This window comes from Nanorana parkeri, unplaced genomic scaffold (assembly GCF_000935625.1).
Source record: "Nanorana parkeri isolate BGI_ZX_2015 unplaced genomic scaffold, ASM93562v1 scaffold700, whole genome shotgun sequence".
In the NCBI taxonomy this organism is placed as follows: Eukaryota; Metazoa; Chordata; class Amphibia; order Anura; family Dicroglossidae; genus Nanorana; species Nanorana parkeri.
The window spans coordinates 298,800-312,727 of NW_017306968.1; the positions used below are offsets into that span (position 1 = coordinate 298,800).

The 13,928-nt window shown below is 40.6% G+C and overlaps 1 protein-coding gene across 1 annotated transcript in view; it reads right to left on the bottom strand.

Annotated features, from left to right (window-relative positions):
- Positions 1–2,358: 2,358 nt before the first annotated feature.
- The window catches only part of ATG7 (autophagy related 7), a 218,998-nt gene continuing 207,428 nt past the window's right edge, over positions 2,359–13,928 (bottom strand). Inside the window, exon 19 of the mRNA XM_018563818.1 lies at positions 2,359–2,649. Within this exon, the coding sequence (XP_018419320.1) occupies positions 2,617–2,649 (33 nt within the window). The 3' untranslated portion in view covers positions 2,359–2,616. The remainder of the gene's footprint in view (positions 2,650–13,928) is intronic.

Consider the following 13,928-nt stretch of genomic DNA (forward strand, 5'->3'; position numbering starts at 1 on the left):
TTGGGAGGAACTGAACCTTAACTAAGAGTTTTAACTGACTTTGAATCATTTTGTTAATTAAAAATAACATCGTAGTAGAGAGATACTTCCAGTCCTAATTTGGTGAGGGGAAGTGTGCAAAGAAATCGAAGGTTTTAGAGATCTTTATGGCTTACAGTCCCTTAGGTAACATATTTCTGTTCTAATTGTTGATATGATAGAAGAAAGCACACTGAACCAGTAATTAAAGCAGACCTTTAGTCACTACTCACAACCATTTGAAGCCGCTCCACAGAGCACTGATATACTCCTCTTTGGCTCATGGGTGGGCTCTCTTCCATGGTCTCTGTTACTCCTATACACCACAATAGTTTGTGACAAAGCCACTCACAACTTCCTTGAAGGTAAAATCAACCTTATTTTCCAAGCACTGAAGCTGCTAAAGAGCCACCCAGCAGCATCTCTCTAATATGTGCGGCTTTGTCACAAGCTATTGCAGACCTTTGGTCAAATGCTAACTTAAAGCTATGTTAACTGATAAAAAAAAGTAATAGGAGAGCTGAAATGCCTACTTCTTCTGGAGAAAACACTGCTCTAGGCTCCCTTTAGTGCTTTCTATGTGGAGTGCATTTTTCCCCCCAAAATAAGTAATTCAGCCCTTTTGTTATAATGTCCATCCATCCCGGCGTGACTGTTAAACTAGATATATGTTAACTATGTAAAAGGTAGCTATAGTTTTAAACCCATTGATGCATTTTAATATATTCAGTGATGCCAATAAACCTAGAAAATATACCCTCTTACTTCTGCAATTTTCTTTCCCTGTTCTTTGAAAGCAATCATCACAAGTCTACACCAGTGTAAACACTGCAATGTTCACATTCAGCTTGTCCGCATCTCAAAGGTAACTACAGACAAAAAGTGAGAACAAGTAAGGCCTGTGATCCAAATACCTCTGACATTCAATGTCTGCATTGCCAAGAGCCATAAATGATAAACGTTATGCTGCGCTTATAAACATCACTGGTGATCACAAACTTAATGAAACACATCCTGCTTAATTACATTGCACACAGTACACGCCTATCTCAGGAAAAAGAACAAGAATGGCATCGGGGATCCTTCTAGATTTGCATTGTGCTTTTCACAATTACATGGCTGGAATCACATGGAATAGAGGATGGGCAGGGCTTAGGTAAACATATGCAGGGGCTGCCTGATTTAAGCAGTTGCGATCTCCACAGATTACATGAGTGCAGTGCAGAACTGAAATAATTATTTATGTTTCCTGTTACTGAAGATATTGAAATCAAACAAGAAAGTGGAGAAGATTCCTTTCTTGTTTTCAGTCCTTGTCTGCAGTTACAGTATAGACACAGAGAAGCAGAAAATAAACAATTCAATACTTACACTGGTCTGGACCTGTGTCGACGGCCCTCAATGCACATGGAAAGAAAACGATGTAAAAGCTTATTCTTGCAAAGTTGCTTGATATATCAATAAAGCTAATCTATTATAAAGAACAATTTTGTACTCCTGAATGCATGCTGAATACCCCTTTTTGATGACGTTATACACAGGGCTTTAAGCAGAACTCCAGGATAGCAAGATCTCTGGATCAGGAAAAGGTGAGTGTAATATTGGACCTCCACCCTTATAGTAATGTCCCCAATACAAAAATCTTCAGGTGCACATTTTGGGTCCCGGCATGTCAATACGAGGACCTTCAGTTGCACATTTTGGGTCTTGCCGAAACCTTCTGCATTGATTCTCAATTGAGGTAAGTGTAAATGACATCATCAACCGCATCACTCCCTAATCCAAGATACTACAATCCTGGAGCTCTCTGTTTTTTGGCATTCAGCATCGATCATATTTGAAATGATTTAAGCCCTAAAAGCAGAAGAATACATTATACAACTGTCTGGCATAAACCTAATGCAATAAAGGCAATAGACCTTTAGACTACATTACATATGAATACAATACTCTGCATGGAGGAAATGGGCAAAGTATGAAAAAGGCTTTGCCGTTGGAAAATATTAATACTTTGCTTTGCTCTTGTAGTAATACACATGATAAGAATACAATGTATAAAATATCCTACAACTGTAAAAAAAAAGAACAAAATACAGATATAGGATGAAAAAGTGTTGATCGAGTCTTTGTAAATCTCCCCCATAAACATTTGTTCATTTTCATAAAATACATTTGTAGTATACTGGTAAGCAGCGGGTTAAATAAGAGTTTATAATAATGTTATCACTATATTTTGGGACATGTCTCCATAGATTATAGATTTTAGTAACACATATTTCTATTTATATCACACATCCTTTCAAATTCTGTCTCAGTCTGTAGATATTTATATATCTGTTCTGAATCTTAGATCATTTTATTTTACAGGTATATATTTACAGGGAAACATCAAAGGCCATCTTTCATCTTCAGAAAGAGATGGTATCTGGGAATTAATATCAGACTCCAAATGAATTTAACGATTTAGTGTGCAGCAATAAAAAGCAGAATTTCATCCAGGGTAAGATCATTATATAAGATTTAATAGAGAGAGACAAAGAGCATACTGTATTTATTTGCAGCCTGGAAAAAATAGACAGGAAGGTGGAATCGATCCATTTATATCACTTCGTCATCACTCAGGTCCCAGATCTGAAAAGAGAGCAGTAATTAAGAAATGATTTATTACTTCATATTTCTTTTCTAAACATTACCATACAAAAGCAAATAATCATAATTCTATCATATCCCCATGAACAGATTTAAGATAAACCTCAACAGTACAGAACCCAGAGATTTTGGGATGAAGATTAAAAAAGAATATACTTCATATAATTATCCTTTTAGATCCCCCCATAACCTTTTAAAGTCTATACTCATCTTTCTACTCTACTGCCAGATCCATGATGTGCGGCCCACAAGCACCGTATACTCTCCCGGCTGATCTACTTCTCCCTGTGCATTGAAAAATCCTATCCACTTCTATATAGCGTTGCCTGTCATGTGCCACAACAATAGATGGCCATGGCATAGGAATATTTGTGATTTTTCCTAGCATGTGCACAAGTACGGATCTGAGCGGAAATTTGGCAGCAGCGGCTGCGCGGTTCCTTGTGGACCTGGCAGAGGTGTAGACAGGTGAAAAAAAGACTGATCCTTCAGAGGAATAACAAAAATCAGAACAAGTCAGAACAAAACACTGTAATTGTTTACATTCCTCTTAACCACAAGGCAATATACAATTTATACACACTAAAGCTGGCTGCTCACTGCTCAAATTTCAGCCGAGTCCTGCTGAACTGGTCAAATTTCAAGCTGTGGGTGGCCTTGCTGGCACCACTTTGTTTTCCAAAGGAGCTGGGACAACATTTTCAGCTGTAGTCTCTGTTTGGATATTCTGACAGCTACAGAAGCGGCTGCCAGAATATAATAGGCGGTGGGGGAGATTTCCCCATCCATACTTTTTAGCGTGGATGGAAGAATTTTGTATTTTTCTAATTTAGGCTGCAAAAAAAAATCAATAATGTATGGTCAGCTTCAAGGCCGGGGACCCAGGCTGTGTTATCAGGATCAGGTCAGTCAGGCATAGAGCAGCAAGTGTCAAACCTCAGAGGACCTCTCAATTCTGACTCTCAGCTCTAAAAGCTGAAAAAGTAAGACAAAGCAAAGTCAAATAGGAGGGTTAAGTGTTTAATTAATAAGCCTGCACATTTACAATCACTGGAGATGGCATATTGCATGGGCTCAGTTGTGATTGGTGTATGCCAAGTCAAATTTGTTTTCTAGTTTTGGATGGGGGGGCTGGGGGGGTGGATGGGGGGACTGGGGTGGTGGATGGGGGGACTGGGGTGGGTGAAGGATAAGGCCCCTGACTGTTTTTTACTGCTACCTTGGGGCTTCATTAGAGAGATTTACCCTCACTACCTTACTAATGGTTTCACTAGATGGAAAGTGAGAGAAAATTTGCAACAGCAACCTAGGCAGAAATAAAAAACCACACAGGGGAGGAAACATATTTTTCTGTAGCTGCCTTGTAAATAAATGAGAAAAATTAAAACAGCGGCCTTAGGCTGGGTTCACACCTAGGTGTATCAAATATGCGCGTTTGTCGCACGGCACTTGCGATTTGCGGTAAAAAACGCACAACAAACGCGTGTTTCCAAGGGCTACCTGGCTGTATCCTAATGGATACGCGTGGCAAATACGCCCCAAAGAAGCTCCTGTACTTCTTTGGGCGTAGGGCATTTAGTAGCGCGTTCATAGGGCCTGTAATACGCCCAGGTGTGAACCATACCCATAGGAAATAATGGGCTTTCGGTGTTTGAGCCTTTTGCAGAGCGTAGAAACGCGCTACAAAACACCCAGGTGTGAACCAGACCTTAGCCCTCCCCTTTTCAACTAGAAAGAAAAAAAGTATGTATATTTCTCTTCACTTTCACTTCCTATCTGGTAAAATGTTGTCAGCAGGAAAGGAAGTGAGCCCCGCATAAAAGTGAAAACCTGACAAGGGTTCCAATCCTTTACCATTCCATCCAAGAAGAACGTTTTGGCTGAACATACACTGTAAACATTTCTGCCTGTTTTTGAATATACTGGACGAGAGACTCTGTTAGAAAGCTGTAATGATCTTAGAGCTTTATAATGGTATGTCATGGTATTTAGATGTGTCAGCTTCCAGTTTCCTAGAAAACCAAGCTGTGATTACACATACATTAGTAAGATTCGTAAGAAAGGGATCTTATCATTCAGACTTTCCTGCCTCAGAAGTCAGCCAAGAGGAAGACAACACCTACAGTTGCTGACTGATAATACATAGTAAGAAATTAAATATACAAAACACTGCCAGACTATTGGCATGCTGGAGCAATGCGCAATGACTGATAGCTGGAAGGCTGGAGTGACTGTAGTCAGTAGACTTTTTTAAAGGAACACTCCAGTACAAAAATACATAAAAAGCAACTGTACTTTCTTTATCATCCTGGCATTACTTGAAGTATATCTAAAGCACAAACTTTTTTTTTTTTACTTAGGATATGGGTTAAAATGACTGTCAGTTTTTTGCCAGCTGGGTCTCATTTGGGTGATCTCCCTTCATCTCCTGTGAGTGATGCATTGTGCCCAAGTGGAGAATCCTAATCTGCTTTTAAGGTTCTTAGATTTGCTGTATGTCACATATATGAAGTGACAATGCTTGGAGTCACTGATCAATGATAAAGTGACTCTTTATACAGCAATGGCATACTGACCCTTGGGGTATCTTTGACCCACCTACAAGCAGAACTGTTTGGATGTCATGCCAGGGAGCCCATCTTCCACCACTTCCTCTTGAAGAATGGCTCAGCCATTGTCAGCTATTGTCATTTGCAATTTTGGAGCTGCACAACATAAGTCATTCTAAAGCTAAAAGGGTCCATTTAGATTGAGTAATGCATTGCATTAATGTGTGTTTCAGTAAGGCAACCCATTTGTTTTTAAATGTGCTGTACACACATTGCAAAGTATATTTTAAAGGATATATATATAACCTTTTTTAACACAGCGCATCACAACGGCATATGAATTGTGGTATGCATTTGACTGTGCATTACAACACAACACATATTGTGAATAGGCCCAAATGTTCACATACTACCAGCAACACACATTTGTGTCTCATTTGGGTGATCCTCGTCACCTGTGACAAGGAAGCATGGAGCCGGGTTCCCGGACAATCAGGAAGCTTGGCAGCACGTCATTACACTTCATGCTCCGTCGTCACCTCATGGCAAGGGAGCATGAAGCCGGATTCCCGGCCAATCAGGAAACCAGGTGCCGCATCATTACACAGCGCCTGGCTTCCTGATTGGCCAGAAAGCCGGCTCCATGCTTTCTCGCAACATAGTGACGAGAAGCATGGGGACGGCTTCCCTGCTAATCGGGAAGCCAGGTGGCGAGTCATTACACGCCGCCTGGCTTCCTGAATGGGACATTCGGTACTCGTTATCAGCGAGTACTGAAAAAATAATACTCAATACCGAAATACCGGTATCAGTGCATCCATAGTTTTAACCCCTCAACACTATCCAAAACATTTTTTTTTTGCCTTTAGAATACTTTATGACAACCCTTTACTTTGCCAATATTTACAGACACATCTGCCAAATATGGGCAGATGTGTCCGTATAATGAATCGCTGCCCGACTTCCTCATTGGTCAGGAAACTGGCCAATCAGGAAGCCGGGCGTCGTGTAATGATGCGGCGCCCCGGCTTTCTGATTGGCCGGGAAGCCGGCTTCATGCTCCCTCGTCACCTCATGACACCTCAAGGACATACAGGTGAAACTCGAATAATTAGAATATCATGCAAAAGTAATTGCAGTAAGTGCTGCAAAAGGGGCCCAAACCAAGTACTGAGTACATATGCATGCTTGTACTTTTCAGAGGTCCGATATTGTTCTATGTACAATCCTTGTTTTATTGATTGCATGTAATAATCTACTTTTTTGAGGTTGTGGATTTGGGGTTCTTGGGGTTTTCATGAGCTGTAAGCCATAATCATCACAATTATGACAAATCACGACTTGAATTATCTTGCTTTGCATGTAATGAGTCTATCTCATATATTAGTTTCACCTTTTAAGTTGCATTAGTGAAATAAATGAACTTTGCACGATATTCTAATTATTCGAGTTTCACCTGTATAACCTTTTTTAACATAACACATGAAAATACACAGCTGTTTCACAATCCCATGTGAATTGTGGTATACATTTGACTCTGCATTACCACAACACATATTGTGAATAGGCCCCAATGTTCACATACTACCAGCAACACACATTTATAGCTATTGCTTAACCTCCCTGGCGGTATGATTATCTCAGTATTTTTTTTTTCTATTTTTCACTTTTGAATTTCTCGCCGGTTCCACCCCCCTGCAATGCTGGCGCTCTCAGGGAAGGAACCCGGAAGACGCTCGAGTGTGGCGTGTTCGTGGCATGGAAAATTTACCCCCGAGCCACACTCGGGATTACCGCCAGGAATTGTAATTGTACAATTGGTATTGCAAAACACTAGGAAATGTGCACAATTTAGCTTGAGCCACCATTTAGGAAAAACAGTTAATGGAGAGTTCAGTTATAGTGACTGATGACTGAAGAAAACATATATCCTGAAGCATGTGGTATCCTTATCTTTTATTATCAAGAAGGGCTGGATACATCTACAGGTAAAAGAGAATCTTCAATCAAAAAGGAAAAAATATAAGTCCTGCTTAAAAATACAATACATTCCACTACCGTGCACAAACCCCTGCCGGATCTTCTTCCTGTTCTGTTTGTAGAGTAAAAACTTCATGCTGCTTTTTTAAAATGAAGTTCAGCATCCGGCAACAGTCAACAATGAAAAGAACAATACACCTACAACTTCTGTTTGCTTTCCCAATTATTAAAAGGGAAGGATAGATTGTCCTGTAATTGAGTGCATGACACTTTGCCAAAGAAAACACAAGAAAATGTCAAGTTGGTATATTGGCTCAGAAGCTAGATAAACACCTATTGTTTTACTAATGGCTATTCCAAGATACATGAAAAGGTGAATGAAACTCCCATTTTATCAGATGAAGCTGGAAAGTAAAAAAAAAAAAAGAAATGCTCCTGTATGGCAGTTGGAAAAACAGTATAACATTGTAAAAAACTCAGTTTGGCATTTCTGCTAATGACATGCACCTTATGTTTGTTTTATAAAGTACAAACGTATCCCACAGCATTCTACAAAGAATACTCAATCACTCCCATCAGTTACAGCACGCATTTCAGACTCAAATGGAACACTTGGCCAAAGTCTGCCTTCTACCTGGACTGACCCTTTGCCTGTTTACTGACTATGATTCTGCCTGAGGTCTGGACCACCCTTTGCCTGTTTACCAGGCACATCTACATTTGCTGCCTGGGCTTGCCCAATGCCTATTTATGGACCACATCTCTGCCAGCTGCCTGTTCATGTCTGTCTGTTTTATCTCTCTAGTTATATTCCTGTTAAAGGTACTATCACTGCCATCTCGGGCGGACATTTGCGTACCTCTAAACCTCAGAGACTCCTTATTTTCCCTTTGCTTGGTCATTCTGTAAAAGTCCTGGGGGCAACCAAGTACTGGTAGGCCCCTGTGCTCTAAGGAACAGGCACTGCAATAGGTGAAGCTACACTAAGCCAGCTATACCAGGGATAGGCAACCTGGACACTTCCGCTGTGGTGGAACAGCAAGTCCCATGAGGCATTGCAGGACTCTGTCAGCCACAGGCATGACTCCCTGAGGCAGGGGCATTATGGGATTTGCTGTTTCTTCACAGCTGGAGTGCTGAGGTTGCCTACCCCTGAGCTATACTGTATTCCCTGACGTGTACAGCTTGGGATTTCAGTGCAGCAAAGACTCTGTGCTATCAGCTCCAACAGAAAGTTAGGAGCTCACTGGATTTCTGGAAGATCAACACATCTTTTTGCACATAAACTGGAGTTTGGAGCGCTGACTACTTTACAACACACACACAGGGGCCATGGACAACAAATGTAGCCACCCTCCAGAAGGAAGGACAGTGTCAGCACCAATTCAGAGATGATTTGAGGATCTACAGCCGAGTGATACACAAATAACCTACATTTTTGTTAATAGTTAAGGTACTTGAATGCATTTTCAAGATTTACCTCCTGAGTTTAGTGTCACTTTAAGGGAGTCCCATACTTTTAGGGAATGCAACGTTTTGGCACAAAAAGTTCCATTTCAGTCCTTTGTGCCCTTGGTTTAATTTATCTTATGATACGTTTCTCTGTCTACCATGCATTTGCAGAAACAGTGCCATTTACATACTGACTGCCCTTGCTTTCATTTTTCTGGTTGCTGATACTGTTAATTGTACACATTGATATAATGAGATACGTATTCATGTAAACTCTCCCAGCAGGCTTTATATGCTGTGTGAAACCAGAGAAGGGGACTCGGTAAGTTTTATCATACAGTTGGGAGTTGGAGGGGATAATGACACTATTAACTAATTCCACACTTTACATGTGAATACAAAGAACTCATCATGAATGCACCCTGGTAAATAGAGCATAGATGTTCCCCTCTGTCCCCAGGGAGAAATGTGACATTAATGCAATATTTCACGTACCGATGTGAAATGTCTGCCTCTACAGCCAGCACGTAGGGTAATTTGAGTAGTGTCACAATTATGGAAATGTGGCACACAATTACTTTCTAGACAAAGCTGATCTTTATCTATTATTCCTGCACAGAAGCCTCTTTTCAAAGTCCAGAGCTTTGGATTACAGTGCTCACCAGCGACAGTCAAATAAACGTTATTTACCAAAGATATGATCTGAAGACTGAAGTTTATACTGTGCAAACATCCGGGTCTGGTGCAGACCGGAGTGTACCGGCCCAGGAGAGGGGCCACAAGTGTGTAGAGGTCAAAGCCTACATAAGCAGCCTGGCTGTGTCTGCTACAGGGAGATCTTTGCCATACTAGAAGGAAACTACAGTACTTTTCTATTTTTTTTTAATACTGATGTAAATGTAATTGGTATAAATGTTTTAAAAACCTTGCATGTAGTTTGCAAATTACTATGCACATGGTGGCACCCACATTTTCCTATCTCAACTGTCAATAGACAGCAAAATACTGAGGCTGTGTGTATTAAAACAAACTCTTGGATAAGTCGAATGTTGGTGTTTAATGCCCTGTATATGGAAAAGACTAGGAAAGGACATCACAGAAATTATGCAGGCTCTCTCAGCACCAGCTTATCTCTAAGAAGACAATAGCAGATCTTTCTCTACCCAAAAATTAATCAGCCCCAGTCTGTCTACAGATACCAATAGACCGATATTCTTCCAACAATCTTATGTGTATAGACATCTTGCCCCTTACTTCTTGGCCAATGTCTGTGCGTCAATGCTCTTTTTTTTTTTTTTAGTAAAAGCTAGTAGCCACAGACACTAGAGGGCAGTTGAATGTGCAGACCTTCATTCTTTGTGTGTAGGCCTATGGAAGTTTTATTGTGCCACTTACTATCAATGATTGTGGGATTGTTTATTGGCTGTATCCCAATGGAAACACGCGTCAAAAACGCCCCAAAGAAGCTCCTGTACTTCTTTGGGCGTAGGACGTTTTGTAGCGCGTTCATACGGCCTGTGAACCATACCCATAGGAAATAATGGGATTTCGGTGTTTGAGCGTTTTGCAGAGCGTTCGAACGCGCTACAAAACGCCCAGGTGTGAACCCAGCCTAAGGGTAACAGGAGGACACAAACTAGCGTCCTCCTGTCACCCAAAGCTCAGTATACTGCGAGCTGCAGCTCGCGGTATACTGAGACGCCGCAGCCGGGACAGATCGCGACATTACTGTCTGGATCCACCCAGCTGCGTGAGTGACAGCTGGCTCTGCCTATCTAGAGACAGAGACAGCTGTATGCGCCCCCTCCCCAGTCAGCGCTGGAGAATTGGACAGGGGAGGGGGGAATCCCTGCGGGGAGCCGTGAGTGACAATCACGATTCTCTGCAGGGACAGGATCGAGAAGTGAGCGAGCAACGCTATGTGTTCACTCACTTCCAGATCTATTGAGCCGACCTGTGACAGTTTCATTGTCACAGGTCGGGTAGGAGTATGAGGCTGAGTGATTTTCACTCGCCTCATAGTTCTCCTTTAAGTTCCACCAAACCAAAGCTAGATCTGCCTAAAAATAATTTGGGAAACGTGTTGCATGTTGCAGTCAAACTTCCACAGCACCACAAACTGAAAAATGGCGTGGTAATAAAGGAGTATATACAGGCTGGTAGTCAAGTGGTTAAAATTGCCTGCTTGTGTTTGGTGCCTAAAGTTTAAACACACGAATGTTTGATAGTAACAAAGCTGACCATGGCTACACTTATGGCACAAATTAAGATTTGCTACTGATGCTGAAAAAACACCAGCACCAAAATGTCCAAGCCAAACTGATCAATACTTGGGGTGACCTTTGGACTATCGGCATGTCACTGATAGTCCAAAGGTCCTTCAACCGTGCAGATATCAGATTATGCCCTAAGCATGGTAGGAGCTTTGACACGCTCATCTCTTTCATTGACATTGACACAGAGAAGCTGCCCCATTTGCAGTGTCTGTACTGCTATGGCACACTCCATCAGACATCAACAGACTGCAAAAGCTTCCTCATTTTCCCAAGGTGAGTTAGAGGAATTGGGGACACGCCAGGATCTACTGCACATTGACTAAGCAGAGATGGAGGATAGGGATATCTGTGGCTGAGGGATGTTCTGAATGCTGATCTTCAGGCTAATATATTTCAAATGCATTTTTATCTGTTTTATGTGAGTAGTTTTTAATAAATTAGTTTGCATGAGTGCTGGCTTTTATGCGCTATGATTCTCTATTTGTCCTTTACATGAGCACTTTATATATGAAGATAATTATCCGTGTCTATTAAAGGAGAAGTTGAACAAGTCGCCTAGGAAGGATGCTGCATAACTATGCGCTTTTAGACCTTTTGTGAGAGAGGTCTAAGGAGGAGGTGAGCAGCCCTTGGGGAAGTGGGGATTCACGTGTGGAGTGGAGCAAAGTGGTGGAGGATTAATAGCATGGACACAAGAGTGCAATTAACTTCTGTATTACTGAATGGATTGACATTTAAACTGCTTTTATAAGAAATAAGGACACTTTTAGAAACATATTGATATATTTTTTCACATTTTTGTAATTGAGTTCACAATATGGTTATATTTGTATTGTGAAAAAGATTTAAATATATATATATTTTTAAAATTAAGATTTTATTGTACATTTTGTTTGCTTTACAATAGCACATTGTATTTTGCAAGCGCGGCACTGTTTAATTTTTATTGATAGTGTTTTATTTACCTATAGTGCACTCACCGGGTTAGTTTTGGCTTGAAGCTTTTTCAAATTTTTTGGGTAAACCCAATCATTAAGACCGCAAAATGGCTTTATAATTTTAATGTAATTTTAGACTCCTGTTTTTTTTTTTTTTTTAACTATGCAATTACAAAGATCCCGTGATCCTGACATTAAGGTCCTTGTTCAGACACTTCCTGATTTGAGGTGACAGCTGTCTTCGAGTTTTGCTCTTGCACTGTCACCCTGTCATATGGGCTCCTCATGGATACTACAAGTGGCCATGCTGACATACAATGTTCGGGAACCACCCTTCTTCCCATGAGGAAACCAGTCCAGAGCAATGATGTGCAGCTGCCATTGGAGAGAGTGCATGTGGATCATAAGTGGCTGAAGGAGATTAGCAATGAGATGAAAAAAGGAATTAAAACATTCAAAAAGGACTTTATAAAAAAAAAAAAGAAGTTTGCTGCAATGCAAACAAATGTCAAGCACTACATAAACAGAAGCAGACATTTACTGTAAGGGCAGGAATCATCAAATGCACCCAGCCAGACCCTTTATAAAACACATTCTCAAAATACAAGAATCCCCTCCAAAACTTTCTGTTAAAGTAACTTGCAGTAAAGAATAAACAGAGACTGACGGGATGAGATGACAGAACTGAGATTATAAACAATACAAATAATCTCAGTGGAGGTTGTGAGACACAAACACTGATCGCCTCTCTGATAACATCAATCCTCTGACTCCATTCGGCTTAATTCACTTCCTCCTGCATGAAAAATAAACTCCAAAGCTTTCTCTGAAACGATGAAATTACCATGTACTTTCTATAATGACAGCTGGTCTTATATTACCAACTATTGTTTTCAAAGCTACCAAAAACTCTTTTTTTTTTTTACACATGTAATCCGATAATGCTTAAAGGAGAACTCCACTTAGCAGTATTTGTGTGTAAGAAGAAAAAAAAAGCCAAGATATAACATTAAAATTCAGTTGTTCTGATGAAGGGGACATGACCCCCGGATACGCGTCAATTTAGGCATTCTGTGCTGGTACACAGGATTGTCTGTGCAGCTCTCATCCAGGTTTGATATTCCTTGGTTTCTGAAAGCTCATTGTCATCTACTCTTGTGAGTCTTATTTCTATTTTTGCTGCTTTTCAATAAAATGTATCTACACTAAGGTAGGCGCCCCTTGTTTTTTGTTCTCTTCCCAGATACCACAGTCTCCCTGGCTGAAGTGGGGCAGCGACCCTAGCATTCCTACAAGTAAATCCTTCAATGGAGTGGTCATTTTTGGTGCTTTTTGTTGTTTTTTCACTCTTCTACATCAGTATGTCTGGGCCAGAAAAGGAATCAAGGATAGCGGAATGAATAGGACGATTTGTATGACAGATTTGTCAGTTTTATGGGGGGGGGGAGGGGAGGGAAAAAATGTGTGATGTGCGTTTTCTATAATAAAGATTACATTTTTTTTGATGCAGCTTGTGAGTCCATCATATTTCCTGCTTTTTCATTCTTGTTTGTTTTTCCATAACAATTCTGTTTTAAGGGCACAAGGTCATGGACAGCACAGAAACTACTTCCATGCTGGCTGTGTTTAATGATTTCCCCAGTTGTGCGTTTCAGTACAATTTTCTATTTTTCATCAGTACCAGAAATCTTCTTTCATAAACAGGTGAACTTTTAGTTTATAGAAAAAAAATTAAGTGCAACTGAGGCACAAGGTCATGGACAGCACAGAAACTACTTCCATGCTGGCTGTGTTTAATGATTTCCCCAGTTGTGCGTTTCAGTACAATTTTCTATTTTTCATCAGTACCAGAAATCTTCTTTCATAAACAGGTGAACTTTTAGTGTGTAGAAAAAAAATTAAGTGCAACTGAGAATATAGATGTCATCAGCATACCAGCACGACACAATCCAAGTCAGTGCAAGTCCATTTTATTGATAGATGTCACTCAAATGTCAAGCACTTTCGGGGCCACACAGGGTCCCCTTCATCAGGCTCAGAGATGACATTTTATAAAACAGAACCAC